Raw genomic sequence first — 20,905 nt, forward strand, 5'->3', positions numbered from 1 at the left:
ACATAATATAAAATAATCACAACCCATTTGCACACCCACCATTTCGGTCTATTCACCATAAAATGGACTACCATTTTATTTTTGTCAATTTGTCATTTGTCACACAATATGTCACATGTAGTATGTTACATGTTATTAATTAATTTTAATGCATATTTATCACATAAATATCATTTTACAAATTAATTAAATTACATACAACAAATTGACTAGTGATATTTGATCACATAAATAAAATGAGTCATATAATTATAATTCACAACATCTTGTAATTATAATTAACCATTCATTCTTATCTCTATTGTTTCTCAAACAATATGCAAATTTAGTAATAAAGCATTTTTATTACTAAAATAAATTTTATTTAATCCCATTACAATAAGATAAATTATATTCTCTCTCACAAATAAATTGTTCACTTTTAAGGAATTGATTACCTTGTATCATCATACAATTAACCAATTTATCCATTAAGGGAATTGTCCTTTAGGTGTGACCTTAAGGGATCAACTGACCACCACCGTCACACGACAGTAATGTCAAACTCTAGTCAGCCAATCATTACCGATGAATGACGGTCAGTCGACTGTAAAAAGAATCATCCCCCACATATTCTTAGTATGAGATTTAATTATGATATTTAAATCATGTGATCGCACTATTGTAGAGGACACATTTCCCAACAGGGGGGTGTTACGAAATATAGAATATATTCCGTATATGCAAAATATTGTTTGTAATACTTCGTGTCTTGGTTATGGTAATTAGGTCTCGTAATTATTCGGTTTCCTAAATCGTATTAGGGTTGTATGAGTATATATGTAATGGTTTTAACACAGATAATTCCCAAAACTATTGTTTATCAAGTTAGCCTAATCGATTTGGCGTCTTAGATTCTTTATCTTTAGTAATGGTATGTAATTTTTGGTTTTATGGCAGGTCCCAACTCTCGAGGACAGAAATCGACAAGTCTACCCTGAAGTTGTTCTCACATAGCGACCCTGACTCCAAGATGTTCATGATATGTCTTTTATAATCTTTAAACCTCCCAAGGGATTAGATATCTCACTAACTTGGTCTTTATAATCTTTAGACCTCATAAGGGGTTAGAATATGTCAATGACTTGGTTAACAACTATTGTAATGATTCTGGTCAGACAATTCGATACCAAAGTTCCTTCGCCAGTTTTTGAGATTAAATGAAGCTTTAAAGTAAGTATTTGTATATGTTATCTCTAAAATTTGAAGTTAGTTTAGACTTTAGCGGTCAAAGTCATGAATAATTAATACTTTTTTTTCTTTGATATCGTCATTTACATATAAAAATTACTCCTTGACAATAAAATTAAACGCTCATCTAAAGATTGAAAACCTCAGAAAGACCTGTGCCTGATGCTCCTTCAAGAATGCCACATCCACCCCCTCCAGTTGGAAGTGGACCATCAATGGCGAACTTCACAATGGGCCACCAACAACCGCCGCCGCCTCCACCTCTCCAAGGATTCCATGGACAACAATTGCAAAGACCACTACCATCTAATATGGCCTAGTTCCATGATGTGATAATCTCGGAACTTCTCTTTGCATTTTTGGTACTTGGTATACTTTCATTTTCCTAGTCCATGATGTAATGTACTTCGTCGGCCCCTGTCATTTATTATCCTTTTTCATTTTGGGTGTCTCACTCATTTGTTGTCCTTTTTATATTATGAATACATTTTATGAACAATTTGGTCATTCACACTCAATTTGGTCCACATATCATTTAGTAATTGACTTTCTCATCTTTTCTTGGTCTTTGTGTCAATACCAAAGAACTACAAATGACCGAAACGGATGGAGTATATTGTCGTGTACTGTACAACAGTCTTATTTCTCAACCCTTTTTAATAAGTTGAAAGTAAACCTACGGTCTCAAAAAGTTGTATAACAGCTATATTGAAAATTGAGAGCTAGCATACTTTATGAGCATGGGACGTAGGAAGATTTGATCATGTAAATATGCATGTGTATAGTGTAGTATGATAACAATACACAAATTGACACCATGCCCAGCTTGTTACCAACTCGAAATGCACACTTATTTATGATGACTAATTGGGAAATCGAGTATGCGACAGCATTGCCTGTTCTACTCTAACACCTGTATTTTTACAGAGATGCTGCTCACCTAATATCATTGCTGCCTCACCGTTCTCAAATTATGTACTTGAAATTCTTTTAGAATGTTCACTTTTGCAAATGTCACTTGATTGTCCCAATTTTAATACACAAAATCTCATTGAAGACGGTTATCCTCTCACAAAATATCCATTGAGAAGTGAGTGGGAAGAACATGGGGGTGCCCACCTTGTCCCCTCTCCCTTTTTGTGAGAGATCTTCAACTTGTGACGGGATTAGCCCGTCACAAGCAAGACGCTTTGATTTTAATATTAACATTAACATTAACATTAATATTAAGTGATTCGCACAAAAAAAAAACATTAGTATTAAGTGATAGTTTAATATTGCCTCTGTCCAAATTTTTTAAGGTGGTTTGAAACTCATTGGCCACAACTTACCTCGCTCATTCGAAAAAATGAAATAAATTGGTCATGTCCTAAATGATCAATCTAATTTTCTTAACTTATAAAAAAAAAATTAAAATGGGCACTATAAATCACTTTTAACTTTTAAAAAATTTGTGAATATCAATTAGCTTAATTTATAAAGTTATTAGAGGTGGTACACTGGTACTCATGAACCATGACCTGGGTTCAAACCCTGTCAGCGTTAAAATCACCCTTATAACTCTCTTTACACAAAAAAAAAATCACTCAAATAATGAGAGGAGATACACTGGTACTCATGAAACGTATTCTGCCAAAACTATAATGATGTTAAAAGCCACTAATTCCCCTGTAAGATGATTTCATGAAAATCTTAATGTGAAACCTCTCACTATTGGGTCATTAACATTTTTATTTTTATTTTGAGTCAACTTTAGTATATTATAAACTAAACCTCATGCCATCTTTCTTGCTAAAGGCATCACATTTAAATAAATTTATATTTTAGATTGAAATCTAGTATCATTATCTCGTGTTTTATGGTCTGACAAAGTAATGAATCTTTTATACCATGAGGATTTACGAAAATGTAGCTAATTGATCGAAATATTGAGAATATTACATTTGTTACTCAATTTTACGTTTTTATATTAGTAACTTTCATTTGACTGTTAATTCAATCAAAAATATTCCTCCGTATTTAATATTTTACATTTTCACTAATATTTCATATTATATTAAAATAATGGTACGTGACAAAAATAATTAAATGATTGACTATTTAATAAAAACGTCGGTGCTAGTGTGCCACCGTTTATATGAATGAATATGAAATCGATTTCTAATACCAAATTAAAATGCATATAATACAAATTTTAATAATAAATTGAATTATGGATAGGTGTATTTTGGCAACCTTGTTTCAATAGTAGGGATATGTTGGGGTAGGTACGATCATTAATAAAGACGTCGTTATCTGGAAGAGGCCACACTTGATATGCTCCACCACCTGAGGATGTTCATTCTTCTAACTTCAAATCCAACCTATACATTTTAGCTTTACATTTTATAGAAAATATTACATTTATGTTGTATATAAGTCTTTTTCTTTCTTTTCTTTTTCAAGTCATTCAAACTCTCATACAAAAATGTCATTCAAACTTAAACTAGCCCTATCAATTAGGTGGAGCCAATGTGCACTTGTTAAAAACTCATTTGACAAGGCCAACAATCCTTTTAACTCAATTTTGTCTAAACATTAAAATGAGTCTAATTTCATCCTACTTGAACATTTAAATTATCTTTTGCTTTTCCCCTAACCCCATCCCATGTAAGCTTTTTTTTTTTTTTTTTTTTTTTGGTCATTCATACTATTTGACCTGTCTTAAATTTAAGACGAATACACTAATCTTAAACAAAAATTTGTCTAACTCGTTATCTCAAGTCTAATATATATTCATAATATTGGCTCGTAATGTAAAATGACCTAACTAAAATATATGGTTTAAGGCTCTATTCTTTCTGGCTTAATTTCAGTTCAGTTCAGTTCATCTTTTCACAAATTAACTATTTCTTTATCTTCATTCAGTTTATCTCTGCTCCATTCAGTTCAATTCAGCTTCTTTTAGTCGAAAAAGAACAAGTTCAAGTATTGTTAAATAATTTTTTTTTAATAAAATAAACCTTACACGACTTGGTATGTTTATCAAGTATCTTTACAAGAATATGGGATGTAATTGTAGACCTGGTAAAAGCAACCCGGCCCGATTGACCCGATGAAAAGGCTAACCCGAGACCCAAAATTGACCTGAACTACATCACCCGAATGTGACCCGAAAACCCGAATTGACCCGAACATGACTCAAGTTTTCTTACAAGAATATGGGATGTAATTGTAGACCTGGTAAAAGCAACCCGGCTCGATTGACCCGATGAAAATGCTAACCCGAGACCCGAAATTGACCCGAACTACATCACCCGAATGTGACCCGAATCCGAATTGACCCGAACATGACTCAAGTTTTCTTGACCCGATCCGAAACCACCTAATCAGAAAATGACCTGACAAAACATAACTCTAATTGAACCGAAAACACTTGAAATGACGTTTTCTCTCTTAGTCATTAACCCGAAAATGACCCGGCCAACGAACCTGAAATAACTCGATCCCACCCGAATTAACCCAAAATTATTGTGATGGGGCATATTCTGCACCCGCTGACCAGTCAACATATTGAGCAAGGTCAAAGATATCCACAGCAAGTCAACGGCTTAGACAAATTAACTGACGCACGACTGTCGGCTGTCTCTTGGGTCCCGGTTGTGCAACTAGCCACCGAGGCACACATCCGCGAACTCATATCCAAGACCCCTCGGCGGTGAGTCAACAGGGCCCGCCGGCCTGCCATGGGTCCTTCGGCCGAAGGGTAGATCAGTCTTTCCACCTGCTAGCCACTTGGCCACTTGGCCACTACGTGACAAAAGGTGAAAGTCTATAAATACTCCTCAACTCTCATTGAGGAGGAGATCCACAATTTAACCTAAGAATCACTATTCATCTGGTAATATCTTCTTTATCTCTCTACAATATATACTTCACCAAGTAACAACAACTTATCTCTCTAAGTTTACTGACTTGAGCGTCGGAGTGAGATCGCTCGGCCCAAAGCCGAGCCCTCAGTTTGTTCATTGTTTCAGGAGACCGCAAGGAGGATTCAACCAAAGACGTCATTCTACAAGCACGGGTGGTAACAAATAATCGCTCCTGAATTACACCCGGAACAATTGGCGCCGTGCCTGGGAAAAGATACTAGAAGCTAGTCACATTCATTCCCAAACGAAAAAAAAAAACCAAAACAAAACCCACCCAAAAGCTAAGAAGATGTCAAAACAACAAGAGGTATTCGTGAATCGACGAAACCGAGTTACGCTAAGATAATACCGTCCCACGCTTCGAGTTGCGCAGCCCTCCACCGGCCGAGTAATTCAACCGGAGTACGGGATGCCAAAAATACCAGAAGGACGAGGTGGTCAACACCCAGATATCCGCCAGAGGGTGCAACATGCAATCCCTCAAAGTGGCAAAGAAGTCAGGGAAGGGGAAGAGCCCATCCTTGCAGCAGGAGGGCGACCCGATGAATACCGACGTCGGCATGGTTGAAGAAACCCCGACCGACCAAGAAGAGCCGCATCCCGGCATATGGGAAATAACTACTGACGGGTCCCCCACGGCGAACAGCTCAGGAGCTGCCATGCTTATCACCAGCCCAAACGGGGACGTGTTTGAGCACGCCTTAAAATTTACCTTCTCAACCTCAAACAACGAATCCGAATACGAGGCGGTGATAAATGGAGTCGAATTAGCTAGGGCTGCCGGGGCGGAGCACGTCGTGGTTCAAACATGCTCACTATTGGTGGCCAACCAAATCAGGGGAGAGTATGAGGCTCGAGATGACGGGATGGTAAGATACCTGGAAAGGGTGAAAGCCGACACCGCCAAATTGAAGTCCTTCCGTATACGAAGACATTCCCAGTCCGACGCTCCCTCAAGACACACCGGCTGACAAACATGGAGGGTGCACCTTTGATGAGCCATTAGGACACTGACAATCTCGGGAAAATTTTGTATAAGCGGCGGAGGTGCCCAAGACAACTGTGGACACCCCGACGCATGTTTATATCTAATGAAGAATCGTCCAAGTTTTCCATCAAAGTATTCATTTCCCCCATAGTCACTATCAAGAGCGACGCGCCGTCGCAGTCACCCCAAGAAGTAGACGCTACGGCGATCACCCCAAGAGGTAGACGCCGCGAAGCGACTCCAAGAGGTAGACGCCACGCGATCACCATCAAGAAATAGGCGCCGTCGCATCACCCAAGAAGTAGACGCTACGGCGATCACCCCAAGAGATAGACGCCGCAGCAGTCACACTCCAAGAGGTAGACGCCACGGCGAGTCACCATCAAGAAATAGGCGTCGTCGCGATCACCCCAAGAAGTAGACGCTACGGCAATCACCCCAAGAGGTAGACGCCGCAGCAGTCACTCCAAGAGGTAGACGCCACGGCAATCACTATAAGGAAGCGACGCGTCATGACAAGGTCACTACCAGCGGTTGATACTCGCGAAAGCGATCAACACGCCCTAGAACGTTAAACACAATTGAGATACGCATTCTAACCGCTCGGTCAAAGCCGAGGTAGAAACAAAAGAAGCGCTCAATTAATAACGTAAGAAGACAACTCAGACGAAGACAAGAAAAGACCTCGGCCAAGCTAGAGGCAAAATAAGCAAACTCTTATTAAAAATTATAACAGTTACAAGGAGAATACAGATTTACGGTCGTCCCCATAAGGATAAGCCAAAACACAACCTACCAAAGTTGTACAAAATACAAGGGAAAGAAAGGCAAAAGGTTACAGACATATCATTTAAGCGCCAAAAGATGGCGGGGAGGAAAGGCTTAATAATTGGCCCCGAACAGCTAAAGCTATCCGAGACGCCGGTGAGCCTCGGTGACGACCGCCCGTCTCCCTATGCCTTCTTTGCTTGCCATTAGCGGCGTTAGCGAAGATCGTCCTTAATGGGCGACCCGGAAAAGTGTCTCGGCTCACCGTCTCGGCTTTCTTGGCGCGCCTCGGCCTCGGCCTCGGCCTCGGCCTCACGCCTCGGCCTCAGCTTTCTTGGCAGCCTCAGCCTCAGCAGCCTCAGCTGCCTTCATCCTCTCGGCTTCCTCTTTGGCCGCCTTAGCCTCCTCAAAGAAGGGTCGCCTTCTCCGCGGCCGCCTCTTCCTCCTTCTTCACCCTTATCTCCTCCTTGGCCTTCTCCTTCGCGGCTTCCTCCTTAGCTTCGAGCTTGTCATCAAACAACTCGTCAAATTTGTCCCACGGAAAGGAGCCATCAAGAGGGAAGAGCTCCCCAATCACTTCCCTGGCAGGCTTCTTCACGGGTCCCGTGATTGGGCGCACATGTTAGGGAGGAGAACGGTTTGGAGTGTCTCAATGTCCTCCTCCCTTTGGGCGATGATAGCATCCTTGTTCCGAACCACCTTCCCCTGGACTGGAACAAGCCCCTAAACTCGTCCCTCTCGCGTATGGTAAAGGTCGGCGTGCTTCGAACAAGGTCACGCATCTCCAACAAATTTAGCGGCTTTCACGCCGCGACCTCGGCCTTGGCTCTCTCGATGCATGGACTTCCTTTTCGGCGTCCTCCATGAGTTTTCTCTCAAGACGGACGCCTCTTCACCTCGGCCTTGGCCCTCTTAGCCTCCTTGTTCGCCGCATCGAGTTCCGGCCTTAGCCGCTCGAGTGTGGGGCGACTTCACCATGGTCTTCTCTTGCTCCATAATGTGGGAGCCACTAGCCGAGTCCATTTCGCCACCTCTTGCATATTCTCATCCCCTCCGCCACAAGCTCGGTGGGGAAACCTTCCGGAGTAGGGAATCGACGGTGACATTTCTATCACCCGCCTTCTCAGTCGCTTCTCTAATTGCCGCACAGTGAAAACGGCGGCTGCCGACGGTTGATCTACAAAAAATCAATTAAAACATCCGTGTCGCATACGAGGACATATCGGAGAGCTCAGAATCGAACGCCTAATGAACCGGCTAAGTCTGAGCCACAGGATATATCCGTACCATGCTTGGCCTTCTTGCTCGGAGGACGCATCTCCTCGCCGGCAGCGATTGCGAGAGCAGCAAAGCAGAAGCATCGCGCAGGGGTGGGCTCTTTCCTTTTACGGACAAGGGGAGATCCCTCCTCATCGGAGTCCCCCCCATTGGTAATGTCAACGATCACCACCCTCTCCTTCTGGACTGAAGGGATGGGAGGTGGAATTGATGTCGACGTCGTCGCCGCCGAAGACTTTGTTTTCCGCGTCCGGCGCGGCATGTTACTAGCAACCTTCGCCTGGGCCGCCTCCACATTCAAGCCTTTCAGCCGCTGATCCATGAGATCATTCGGCGACGTTCTGCGATCACGGGCTAGGGCCTTAGGATGCAAAACAGCAACGGTCTTATCCTTGTGCAGCCCCATTCTCTTAAGAATATCCTCAGATAGGTCCGAGCCAAAATGATCTGCAAAAGAAACAAAGCAAGAGTTAAGCAAGGAACCAAAGTTCAAAATGAAAAAACATTGAGAGCAGAGATGGGCCTCACACCGACCCCACTCACCCTGTGCTAGGGCCGGTATGAGGCCGACATGGTAGAGCAGCTCATCCTGAAGAATGATCTGCGTTGGGGGAATCCATCTTTTCGGCACCCCACTCTTGTCCGCCTCAAAAAGCCTCATCGCGAGCTTCTCATCCTCAGTAAGAGGGACCTTGCTGGCGTCCATCTTAAGCTTTTTCCGGGTGACCCATCTGTCATGTTCCGCCTTAGTCCTGGGAAGCTTCGACACTCCAGGTAGGTGGGGTGTCGAGTGTCGACACGACACTTCACCAGACACGACACCTGACACGTCTGGGATACTGCACAGTACGACACGACTCCCGACACTTTTGCACAGTGATAGTCAGAAGTATTTCAAGGAAGATGGAGAAGAGAGAGCGAGAAAAGATGAAGAAATAACGTGGGGAAAGGTGAAAAGGGTTAAAGAAGAGAGAGAAATGTGGGGAAATGTTAAAATATAAAAGAAGAGAGAGGCGGCAATGCATATTTAATGGTCTATTAATCTATTTTATTTCCCCACAAAATTACTCACATGCAATTGAAAACTGAAAAGTTGGACTTCTGAAATAAATTCGTCCTTTCCCATGTAAAAAAAATGATATTAATAAACTATATTTACTATTTATTTGTAAGCTTTTAATTTCGAAGTGTCGTATCGGTGTCTCTAAAGTCGGTCAAGACACTTGTTTGACCGCATCCCCGTGTCACTTAAATTTTAGAATCACGCGTCCGACACTCCGATACGCGTCGGATACGACACTTCTCTGCCGAGTCTGAGTAACACAGCCTTAGTCTCGCACCGCAAATTAACTTGGTGCTGGAAGGACCGGGGCAGCGGATAGTCATCCTGCACCTCAATGTACACCCACCGATCTTTCCGTCTTTGCAAGAAGACACTTGTCAACGGAGACGTAACCCGCTCCATTTGCACGCTCGTACCATCCGACGCGACCGTAAAAATGACGGCCGAAGGTGGTGAAGCCGACGGAATAAATTAACCGTTGGGACCTCCCCCTTAAAGAGACAGAGCCAGACAAAGCCGACTATGGTCCTAATAGCCAACGGGTGCAGCTGGGCCACAGCGACGTTCATGGCTCTAATGATGGCCATAACGTAATCATTCAGCGGAAACCGGAGCCCGTACTCCAGGTGCCGGATGTATACGCCGGTGCAACCCGGTGGAGGGCAACAGATGGCTCGACCCTCCTCGGGATAACAATTTTGTATCCCCTGCCAAAGTAGAAATGGCCCTCGAAAAATGTCTCGCCGAACAATCGGCGAACTTATGGGTCCAAGTACGGTCAGGGCCGACCTTACAGGGGTCGCCGTGATCCATGACATACTGCCTCCCCTCATTAGGGCGAGCCCTTTCAGCATCATCGTCATCATCATCAACATCGTCATCGTCATCGTCCTCCCAATCCTCCAAAGCCTTTGGGTCAACTTCGGGAGAAGGAGACCTAGGGCCCTCGGACCTTATCGGGACGGCATCTAGCATCTCCTCCTCATCAAGACGCGACGGGGAACTCCCTGGCGCAGGTTTGCTAGGTCCAGCATCGGCAGAAGACACGTTTACAACAAAACTTACAAGTTAAAAAGAGAAAATTTGTTTGTTTACCTTGAAGAAAAATGCTACGCCGGAGTAATGATTCTGAAAGCTAGAGAGAAGTTTCGTCAAAGAGGGCTAGAAAGAAGAAAATTTTTGAGAAAATGAAATTGGTGCCCAATTTCAGGGATTAACTGCCCTATTTATAGGAGAAGGCCCATGAAGAAGGACCAATCAGGGCACAACCCATGAAACGCCAGCCAATCAGCAAACAGACACGTGTCGGACATGCAACCACGGAATGTCAATCGTTGCAACAGTTGAACGTCAATCAATGCAACAGTGACTAAACGTCTTCAACATGCCCCTTCAAATCTCTCTGCCCATTCATCTTCCTCAACAAATTCCTAAGTATCCGTTTCTCTGCCGACCACATGATCAACCAAGCCAAAAAGCACCGGCCAGGGGGCAATCAGAAACAACCGACACTCTCCACCCTGGTCTCAGCCAGCGTCATTGCCTTTTCCACATCGGATGTCCATTATACATCCATGTGGAGGGGAGATATGGTACGGCCTAAGCAGAGCCATGCCGGGGAAGAAGAAGCCGGGGCAGAAATTTTCACTTGCGCAGAATATACGCTCAACATACATCGAGCCCATACCACGGCATGTAGACTACGCCGGGGCAAATTGATGAGGCATATTCTCACCAATGACTACCAACATATTGAGCAAGGTCAAAGATATCCACAAGAAAGTCAACGGCTTAGACAAATTAACCGACGCAAACTGTCGGCTGTCTCTTGGGTCCCGGTGGTGCAACTAGCCACCGAGGCACACATCCGCGAACTCATATCCAAGACCCCTCGGTGAGTCAACAGGGCCCGCCGCCGCCATGGGTCCTTCGGCCGAAGGGTAGATCGCCTTTTCCACCTGCTAGCCACTTGGCCACTACGTGACAAAAGGTGAAAGTCTATAAATACTCCTCAACTCTCATTGAGGAGGAGATCCACAATTTAACCTAAGAATCACTATTCATCTAGTAATATCTTCATTATCTCTCTACAATATATACTTCACCAAGTAACAACAACTTATCTCTCTAAGTTTACTGACTTGAGCGTCGGAGTGAGATCGCTCGGCCCAAAGCCGAGCCCTCAGTTTGTTCATTGTTTCAGGAGACCGCAAGGAGAATTCAACCAAAGACGTCATTCTACAAGCACGGGTGGTAACAAATAACTGCTGTGGAATTACACCCGGAACATATTGAAAGACCCGAATTAAACCGACCCGAACTGGCCCGACTCAAAATCGGTCCAATTGGCCCGTTTGCCAAGTTATGTAATTGTATAGGGTATACTTAAAGCAAGGAAGCAATTGTTCTATCTAGCTCTACAAATCTACAAGCAAACCAAGATATTTCATAACCTCTTCACATTACTCCTAAGCAAAACTTAATACCTCATTTATTTGCCATTATAATAATAAAACCACACTCTTCCTCTTTATTTGTCCTACTTAAATACTCCTCCTATAACATAACTATACTAATTAAAACCTCCTTGATTGATTACATTTTTACATAAAGGGTATAGAGAGAGAAGGGATTAATATACTCCAAAAGATGAGCTCAAGCTCAAATACTCAGGGGCAAAATAGTAATTACGATGCATCATTCAAGATCTTGTTGATCGGAGATTCAGGTGTCGGCAAAAGTAGTTTACTTGTCACTCTCATTTCTAACGCTCTCCATGATCTTCCTCCTACTATTGGTATTTTTTCTTTTTTGGATTTTTTTTTACAGTCGAACTCATTTTATTTTCATCTCTATTTTAATTATTAAGTTAAGACCATCTTAAACAAGAATTGTTATTTTTTTAATTAATTATTATGCACTTAGTTCTTCATTTCTAAGTTACCGTTTTGATTAAGCAACTTGTTGCATAGAACATGTTTTTTTTTTTTGTTTTTTTTTTGTTGGTATAATTGTGCCATCAATGTTTGATCAATTTTATTGTTTGCTGTGATATGTTACGACCAAAAGAAAGTTATTGAATTGGCTTTAAAGTTACTCAGCTCATTTATAAAGTTGCTGATGAGCTCAATGACTTTGTGAAGGAATTGAGCTTTTTAAAAATTATCCCGCCTGACTTTGTGAATGAACTCAGAAACTTTGCGGAGGAGCGTAAAAAAATAATCTGGATGAGCATACAACATTTTATAGGAGGATCCATTAACTATTGGATGTGTAGATGAAAATTTTGAACTTAGTTAGACCAATTTTAACAAGTAGATTAAACCAAAAGTTTAAGCTGAAGGTCAAGAATGGTCAAGACTAATAATCAATGGTTTTATGCCTTTACGGAGTTGCTCTTTCACATACGCCTTTTACTTTTTTACATACATTTTCCCATAAGGTTTCCAAATATTACCCTTCCCCAAATTAAATAACCTAAATTCCATTTCTCCTAAACCCGAACCAAATCCCTCCCAAATTCTTCATGGATTTTAATTTTTATACCGGGACAAATAATTAGATCGTTTTATCGTTTTATTAACAAATGACTCTAGTTTTTGATGGGTTAAGTTGATTTAATCTTTTTTGTTTATCAGAATTAATTTTCAATTAGAATATTGATTTGTGAAGGGCTTTGTTGGCTCCTTGCTGCGAAATAATCTGTGCACCTTTAATGGATTGGAGAATTTGTCCATGAATAAATTGGGAATTGGTCTCAGTGCTCTTTTACACAAATTTTCTTCAAGAAATTATCAATTACTCATAAGAAAGTAAGTAGTACGCACCCCAAATTTTATGAATAAAAAATCAGTATGCATACAATCAAGAACAACATAAATTATTTCAAATAAAACTCATTGCACAATTTTTTTCCTCGAGCATGGAACGGTTATACACAGGTTTAAATAATTATTTGGATTAAAGATCATCAATTATGTACACAGATAGGACCTGGCAATGTATATATATTAAAAATTGTACAGATCAAAGGTGGTGAACGGAGGCGGTGTTGGTGATGAAGAGAGTTGAGGGAAGGCAGAGAAAAATCAGTTGGATGAGTGAATGAAAAAAATGATAAGGGTAAAATTGTAAAAGACGTATGTGAAAGAGTAAAATTCGTATGTGAAAAAGCAACACCCTAAATTTATTAATTCATTGGATTTGGTTACTAGAAGATCCAGATAGTAGATTGATTGATGTATAACTACTATATATTCATTGGATATGGCCTAATATTAGTATATTCAAATACAGAGTAGCATTAGCATATTGTGATATACATGAAATTTATATGTTGGGGGAGACTGTAGACCATTCGGTATAGTTTGGATTCGACCCGATGAAATTTATATTGGTATGTGATATTTAACAAACATATTTTTTGTAATTTCGCTATTAAAATGAGCACAAATTCTCATTATTGATGGGCACTATCCGTCTATACGTATAGACGGATACCATTTCTCCTCACAAAATACTCATTTGCCATAAAGTGGGAAGCACATGGGGTGCCCCATCTTGTCCCCCCTACTCATTTTATTAGAGGTCTTTACCCGTCTGTTCGCCCCACCCGTCTATACCAAGACCTATTGTAAAATGAGACGGTCAACCTGTTATTAGTTTGCTAGTCTATTCCATTTTAACATTATATGCTGCCTAAAATATGTATATGCCAAAATTGCCAATTGTCGCCTTTGTTAATGTATAGATAAGAGTTTTTATTTTTTATTTTTTCCCTTTTATACTAATTAAAATTTTTTTTACCTTCATATGAATTTTGCGTTTTTTTAGCTTGATATGAATTTTTTTGTTTTTACTTTTTGAAGTTTTCTGCTTTCATTTTTGTATTTTTTTATAGCCATTTTTAAAGCAACAAGCAACTCTTTATCTAGTAAACATTTGTCATAGTGTTTGTACTCATTTGATTTTTGGTAACGATTCGTTTTTAGGTGGCGAACCATTTTATATCGTATATAGTTGTTACTTTATGTTGTTTCGTGATCCTTTTACTCTTTGTAGTAAAAATGGTTTTCGTGTGAACTTGTTATAAGATTGTCTCAAGACTTTTGCATTTTGGTTGAATATAAACGGTAGTAAAATAGGTCCCTTGTTACTTGCTATTTATATTAGTTATCGCTTTTAAATGCCAGAGGAATGGACTAGTTTCCATTCATGTAGATTTTTAGAAACCGACTTGACGCAGACTTGGACCGTTAGTGAGCTTCGGAGTATTAGATAATGCACTTTATCAATTGTGTCATAAAGTTAAACCAACATTTCACATGACTACTTATGCTACAATTCACAAGTGATAGATCTTAGATGAGAATGCCATCGCGGTAAAGGAAAAGGGTGATCATATGATCAGAGTACCACAAAAAATGGTGCATTACTTCATAATGTAGGATGAGCTGCATGGCGAAATCTTTTCTGATAATTTGTGAAGGCATTTGTGCTAAGTTTTTTTCGTTGATTATTTCTAGGAGTGGATTTCAAGATCAAAATGCTAACGGTGAGTGGAAAGAAGTTGAAGCTTACGATATGGGACACTGGTAATTATCTGCCCTTTGAAAGTTTAATCTTATCTGAATTATGTATCTGCGCAAATGTGTATCACGATGGTCCAAGACCTTGCAATCAGTAAAATATGGTGGTTTTACTTTGTGAAGCTAATATGCATACTCCAGTTGCTCTAGGATCAACGCGAAAAGTTTTCTGATGATTGTTAATTTACACATGATGCTTTCTCCCAAGTTTTTGAAAACTTTATGGTAAGATTATTTGCTGATATATGCATATTATTCTTTGCAGCTGGCCAGGAGAAGTTTAGGACATTAACGAGTTCCTACTACAGAGGGGCCCAGGGGATAGTTCTAGGTATGCTGTCTAAAATTAATCTGTAAATTTTGCAATTCGCAGATCATATAAGCAACTAGTTCAGTAAGAGCATGTCATTGATTTCGCGCAAATTAGCTTTTGGATGGTTATTGTCAAGATCTTAGTTTACCTTTCAAATACGGTTGATTGTTAGTTTTGGTTGTTGAAAACATAATGTTATGTTTTGGTATATCACCTGAGTGCAGTCATATGTGAATATTTCATTTCCTATTGACTTATTCTTTTATTTTGAATTTCCCTGTTGCCGTTTCAGTGTACGATGTAACACGAAGAGAGACATTTTCCAATTTGTCTGATGTATGGGCGAAAGAAGTGGAACTTTACTCCACGAATCAAGATTGTGTCAAGATGCTTGTGGGAAATAAAGTTGATAAGGTGAATTTGATTTTTCATCTTCTTGTGCATTGTCTTTGAAGGCCGATTACCTTTTGAAGTTTTGAGCAGGATATTTCCTTAGATGGACATTCATGTGGTGGTAGTGTAAATACTCGATGTTGGATCATTCATATGGTATTATAAACATGATATCTGTTAATTGTGGAGTTGGTACGAAAACAAAATACAAATAAGGCCTTCTGTTCTTGTGTGATTCAGAGAGGGGTTTGGAATGTTCTTAATTTTTTTTGGCATGTATAAAACGAAGCACCGAGACCTTTAAACCAGAGATATAGTTAACTTCTCTCGGGACCCTGTCCACCATTTTAACTCGGTAAATCATTAGTTACGACTGTTAAGTCTTAACAACAAATTTCTTACAGGTTTGTCTGTTGGTATGTTCAGTAGTGGTAGCTAATGAAGTACTAACTTGACTTTGGTTTCAGGATTCTGAAAGAGGTGTAAGTAGGGAAGAAGGAATGGCTCTTGCTGAGCAGCTGGGGAGTCTATTTACCGAGTGTAGCGCTAAAACTCGAGAAAATGTTGAGCAGTGCTTTGAAGAACTGGCTATGAAGGTAATATTTTGATGTTTCATTAAATGAGGGTCTTGAGTTATCGGAAACAGAGAAAAAATAACAAGGGTCTTGAGCTATACTTGCATTAGTCCAACCCTAGACCGGGTCGCAAATATGAGGAATGAGCCTGCAGCTTGGACTATGCAGAAAAACTCAAAGTGGGGCTTAGAGGAGTTGAAGTACGGACCCTATTTGGCTACTTATAATATTACGAAACTTTGACGAGTTTATGGGATGGCAAGCCTGAATTAAGTTCTTAAGAATTAAATTCTATTTTGCGGGTACTCAAACTCAACAAAGTCTGAGGGATAAAGTTAGTCTTATATGCACAGCATGTACACAACTAATTAGATGTTATGTTCCGATGTTTTAGCTCAGTAATCGAGGAAAATCTTGGTTTTGAGTTGAGCTCGATAATCAATCAAACTGAACAGTTATCATAGAATACACTTTTTGAAAGATCAGTAAGATCTTAATACAAAATTTAAAATATATTTCGGTTACCTACACTGAATTCTAATTTTGTGTTCGCATAACCACAGATTATGGAGGTACCTAGTCTATTGGAGGAAGGATCGAATATTGTGAAAAGGACTATCTCCAAACAGAAGCCAGAAAACAAGCCTCCGTCGGGTTGTTGTTCCTGAATTAGCTGTTGAACCTAAAATATCGACTGAAATCCGTGATTGTGGGATTTAATGATTGATAACATCATCGTCCGTCAAAGCTAGTTCTTGTCTAAATTATGTACATTCTCTCTTCTTTCCCCCCTCCCCCTACTTGTGGTAAAGTAGCTCTATCAATATCGACTAGGAGTTCGACAAGCTTGGTTTCTTTCAATCAGTCTATTGTGAAGTTGTTGAACTAGTTTTGTTTGAGAGCCTGTATGTAAGAATTATTGGAATTTGGAAATACAAGAGTTGCAATTTGTGTATTGAAGTCCTCCATGGTTTTAATTCATGGCAGTCATTTGCTACCCTTACCTATTCGCCGTATTTTCCTCTACTTTTCTGGAGACGTCGCGATAATTTTTTTGATTTATGAGGACATTTTTGCTATTTGTAATTCGTTTGATTGTTTGTTTTCTTTCGTTCGTAGAAAATTTAATAAAGTATATAGTATAATGAATTTGTATAGATTTATTTAATTACATTAAAGTCTCCTGGTTTTCGGATTAATATATAGTACGTACTAGATTAGATACGTGTTACAATTTTTTTTTCACATTTAGTTGGTAACAGTGTAACACAATAGATTAAGCCATGGCAATGGATTGTTGTTTTCGGTTGTTGAGTTCCTTAACCAGATCGCAAACGTTCTGATACGAGGATCCACCCCTCTGAACAGCTTCCTTACACTTGCCCACGAATGGTTGTACCCGTTTTCTCATTTCCTCTGCATTGTCGTTCATCATCCGTCTAACTGCTTCATCAACCTTATTTCTTGTTACGCTTACCTTTCGCACTACGAGATAAGACGCCCACTCCTCATTCCCAACCCGAATCCCTACTTGTAGTACATCCACCATGAAACACTCGTTGTAGAACTGTTCCACCATCAGAGGCCAGGTAATTACTGGGACGCCATTACTCAGACTCTCTTGGCACGAGTTCCATCCACAGTGTGTCATGAATGCACCCACGTTAGGGTGACCTAGTATTAGCTCTTGAGGAGCCCAGGTTTTGAGTACCAGCCCTTGGTCCAACTCCCTTACACGAGCCTCGAATCCTTCAGGAAACCAGGCTTCGTCATCTTGATTGCCAGACCTATTTACCCGAGCCACCCATATGAACGGGTGGCCCGAGGCCTCAAGACCGTAGGCAATCTCGTGGAATTGCTCCTTACACATTGGGGCGTAGCTCCCAAAACTCAAATATAGTACCGAATTTGAGGTCTTGGTATCTAATCACTCAAATATGTTATCGTCCTTTGGAACCGGATAACAATGGGGTGGAGCGACTAGACAACATTTCCGCCCCACCACATTATTGTAATAATGGACGTACTTGGACTCGAATTCACAAGAACTATTAACCATCAAACAATAACATGTATCCATTGCATGTTTGAAGGATGATATAAAATCCTTACCCACTATAACCGGACCTCTAAAATGATCTGGCAAGCGCGATCTTGTTAATTCAACATGGTCAGGCAGGCCAGGGAGGAGAAACGGTTCCCAATCTGAACCCACATTTACATTTTCATGGGGCTTGAACCGGTTAAGACTATCCTCACAACACACATGAAACAAACTCCAAGGATTAAACATTATCAAAGGAATGTTACCCTCAAATGCCACATTTGCGGCCCAAGGGTGAAGGAAGTCGACTACAATGCAGTCGGCCAATTGATCTCTAACCAGGTTCAGAATTGGGGTCGAAAGCATCCCAACAGCCTTCATTAATTTAACCGCATTCTCAATGTCAAGGGAGGGAGTGGTCAAGATACTTTCAAGGTCGTCTTCATGTAATTGTTACCCCACTTCGGAAATGGGTATCTTAACTATATGGAAGCCGATATCATGATTCATGACCTAAAGCACGGTCGGTGTCGATGGCACTTTGGAAGGTTTGGGAAATTTGTAAGGTGCTGATAATGGTAACTTGTACATTTGGGTGAGATGCAAACAACCTTGCTGCTTTCACCATTGCTGCAATGTGACTTATTCCTATAAAGGCTGGTAGGAAATACATTTTCACTTTGTTTTTAGAGACTCTGTTTTGTTTTGTCATTATTTCTATATTTGTGTTCCTTAACGATGGATTGAATTGGATTTGGATGATAGGAAATTGTTTTGCTTTTTATGTGCTTTCGTTTTTGTGACAACATGTCACAATATATATATATATATATATATATATATATATATATATATATATATATATATATATATATACACACATATACATATACACATTAAAAAGGTTACTATGTAGGCATGTACTGTAAGAAATATCGGCCAAAATAGAATTAATGTCACATACTCCCTCCTACTCAATAGATTCTTTACATTTTATTAAAATACCCCTCACAAATGAATAAAGAATTTGTTGAGTCAGAGGTAATATTATTTACTCGAGTTATAATTATATTTGTGAGCTATTGATCAAGTTTAACCCAAAACTGGGCTTAATTACGTCTTAAATGGGTCACATGCATTCTTTATTGAAGGGGTCCCCACCTATTGCATTTGAGAGAGTGAGGCCGAGATTAAGTGTCACCCGGTGACGCAACTCATTTTCCATTAGAATGAGCGCATTAGACTGCTCGCATTATCAAGGCGAGATATAGACGAGGACAATGCCGACGTTTGATCCCCAAACATTCACATGGAACTTCAAATAAATGTAACTCCTTTCGTCCCGGTCAATTGTTATCCTTTGATTTTGGCACAAAGACCAAGAAAGAAGAAGAGGCCAGTTATAAGATGACAAGTGGACCAAATTGAGTGTGTAGGATTTAATTGCTAATCAAATGCAATCCTAAAATAGAAAGAACAATTAACTTAGACATCCCAAAATGAAATAGGACAATAAATGACTGGGGGATTGAGTGAGCATATTTTATCAACAAATCTAGGCAAATTAATGCTGAGAGCAGGAGCCATGCAGGTGCCAACTGCCAAGGATGGCGGTGCCCATTTATATTTAATTTTACTGGTCAAAAACCCGTAGCTTCGCACGCGACATTAAAGGCTTGTACCAATGACGATACAATTTTTTTTGTTTTTCGATTTCAATTCCAATTATTGTGGTGGACACAAGTCCCAACGGGTGCAAAAATTTTTAGCAGGGGTAAACGGGTAATGGTATAAAGGTAACTCGAAAAAAATTAGAAAATTTTAACTAAAACCTTTGCGATTTTCATCCGCTAATGGGGGCGAGCGCGCCTACTAGCCCCTAAGCTTCACCACTGATTCCAAACGAATTTTTAGCTTTATGATAAACATAGTTCTACATGTGCATAATGTCCTCGATTTTTTAAGCTGGAAACCAGATTCATAAATAGTCATGCGGCTAGTAAAAAAACCAAAGGCAATCCCACGCTTCAGCTCACAATAGGAACACACAAAACGCATAAGGAAATGTCTTATTCTATTTTCGATGAACGATTACATTTGCGTATCCTATACAAATAAACGTAGACAAACTGAGATACGATTGAACGTGAGAACCGAACCACTATTAGAGTTCAATATTTATAGTTAGCAACGTTAGACTCAAATATGACGCGCCAAAGAACGAAATCAAATACAGAAAACCGCTGTGTCAAATGCTCTGTGAATTAAGATCAAAGCTCAAATTCAATCTCTAAAAATGGAAGAAAAAGAATTCGATGCATTAAGGGTTTTAACATGAAGGAGTAGTAATATACATGTACACAAAAATTCGACAATACATAATCAATAAGATAAGCTATCGTAATTCTATCGTCCACCGGGAGGACGATACTCCTCACACACAAAGACAGTATAATATTCATTTGGTGGATTGTTTTTGTGTGGGAGGAGTACCGTCCTCCCGGAGGATGGTAGAATTTTTGAGCTAGCACAACACTGTCATGTCGTTTCTTTGTGACCATTAACCAAACCCTTAGTGGTCAATAATTATTCATGTTCAGTTACACAAGTCAAAGACACCATGTTATTAAAAGACAATGAGCCTACTTCATCTACCTTCATTTTAAAACGGTCCAAACAATCGCTCAAAATTTATGGGTTCTCTAACGGTGGTAGGCGATCATGATTTCTGAATTTCCGACAAAATTGATGCAT

The 20,905-nt window shown here is 40.1% G+C and overlaps 3 protein-coding genes across 3 annotated transcripts; 1 reads left to right on the forward strand and 2 right to left on the reverse strand.

Annotated features, from left to right (window-relative positions):
- The first annotated feature begins 11,632 nt into the window (after positions 1-11,632).
- On the forward strand, positions 11,633-17,067 carry LOC141600176 (ras-related protein RABC2a-like). The gene is made up of 6 exons (XM_074420362.1): positions 11,633-12,035; positions 14,764-14,832; positions 15,092-15,157; positions 15,432-15,553; positions 16,000-16,128; positions 16,671-17,067. The coding sequence occupies exons 1-6, from the start codon at positions 11,888-11,890 to the stop codon at positions 16,773-16,775; spliced, it is 639 nt and encodes a 212-aa protein (XP_074276463.1). The 5' UTR covers positions 11,633-11,887; the 3' UTR covers positions 16,776-17,067.
- Positions 17,068-17,383: 316 nt separating this feature from the next.
- On the reverse strand, positions 17,384-17,977 carry LOC141641237 (abscisate beta-glucosyltransferase-like). The gene has a single exon (XM_074449910.1). It carries the CDS (start codon positions 17,975-17,977, stop codon positions 17,384-17,386), a length of 594 nt encoding a protein of 197 aa, XP_074306011.1.
- Positions 17,978-18,034: 57 nt separating this feature from the next.
- LOC141641242 (putative UDP-glucosyl transferase 73B6) lies at positions 18,035-18,532 on the reverse strand. Its single transcript, XM_074449914.1, has one exon. It carries the CDS (start codon positions 18,530-18,532, stop codon positions 18,035-18,037), a length of 498 nt encoding a protein of 165 aa, XP_074306015.1.
- Positions 18,533-20,905: the final 2,373 nt, after the last annotated feature.

Source organism: Silene latifolia, chromosome 1 (assembly GCF_048544455.1).
Source record: "Silene latifolia isolate original U9 population chromosome 1, ASM4854445v1, whole genome shotgun sequence".
Lineage (NCBI taxonomy): Eukaryota > Viridiplantae > Streptophyta > Magnoliopsida > Caryophyllales > Caryophyllaceae > Silene > Silene latifolia.

What these genes read in the sequence shown, in the direction of transcription:
- LOC141600176 (XM_074420362.1), top strand. Translation starts at nt 11,888, where the DNA reads ATGAGCTCAAGCTCAAATACTCAGGGGCAAAATAGTAATTACGATGCA. An exon ending in GCTTACGATATGGGACACTG is followed by an intron (nt 14,833 to 15,091) that starts GTAATTATCTGC and finishes TATTCTTTGCAG; the next exon opens with CTGGCCAGGAGAAGTTTAGG. An exon ending in TGGGAAATAAAGTTGATAAG is followed by an intron (nt 15,554 to 15,999) that starts GTGAATTTGATT and finishes CTTTGGTTTCAG; the next exon opens with GATTCTGAAAGAGGTGTAAG.
- LOC141641242 (XM_074449914.1), bottom strand. Translation starts at nt 18,532, where the DNA reads ATGAAGGCTGTTGGGATGCTTTCGACCCCAATTCTGAACCTGGTTAGA.
- LOC141641237 (XM_074449910.1), bottom strand. Translation starts at nt 17,977, where the DNA reads ATGTGTAAGGAGCAATTCCACGAGATTGCCTACGGTCTTGAGGCCTCG.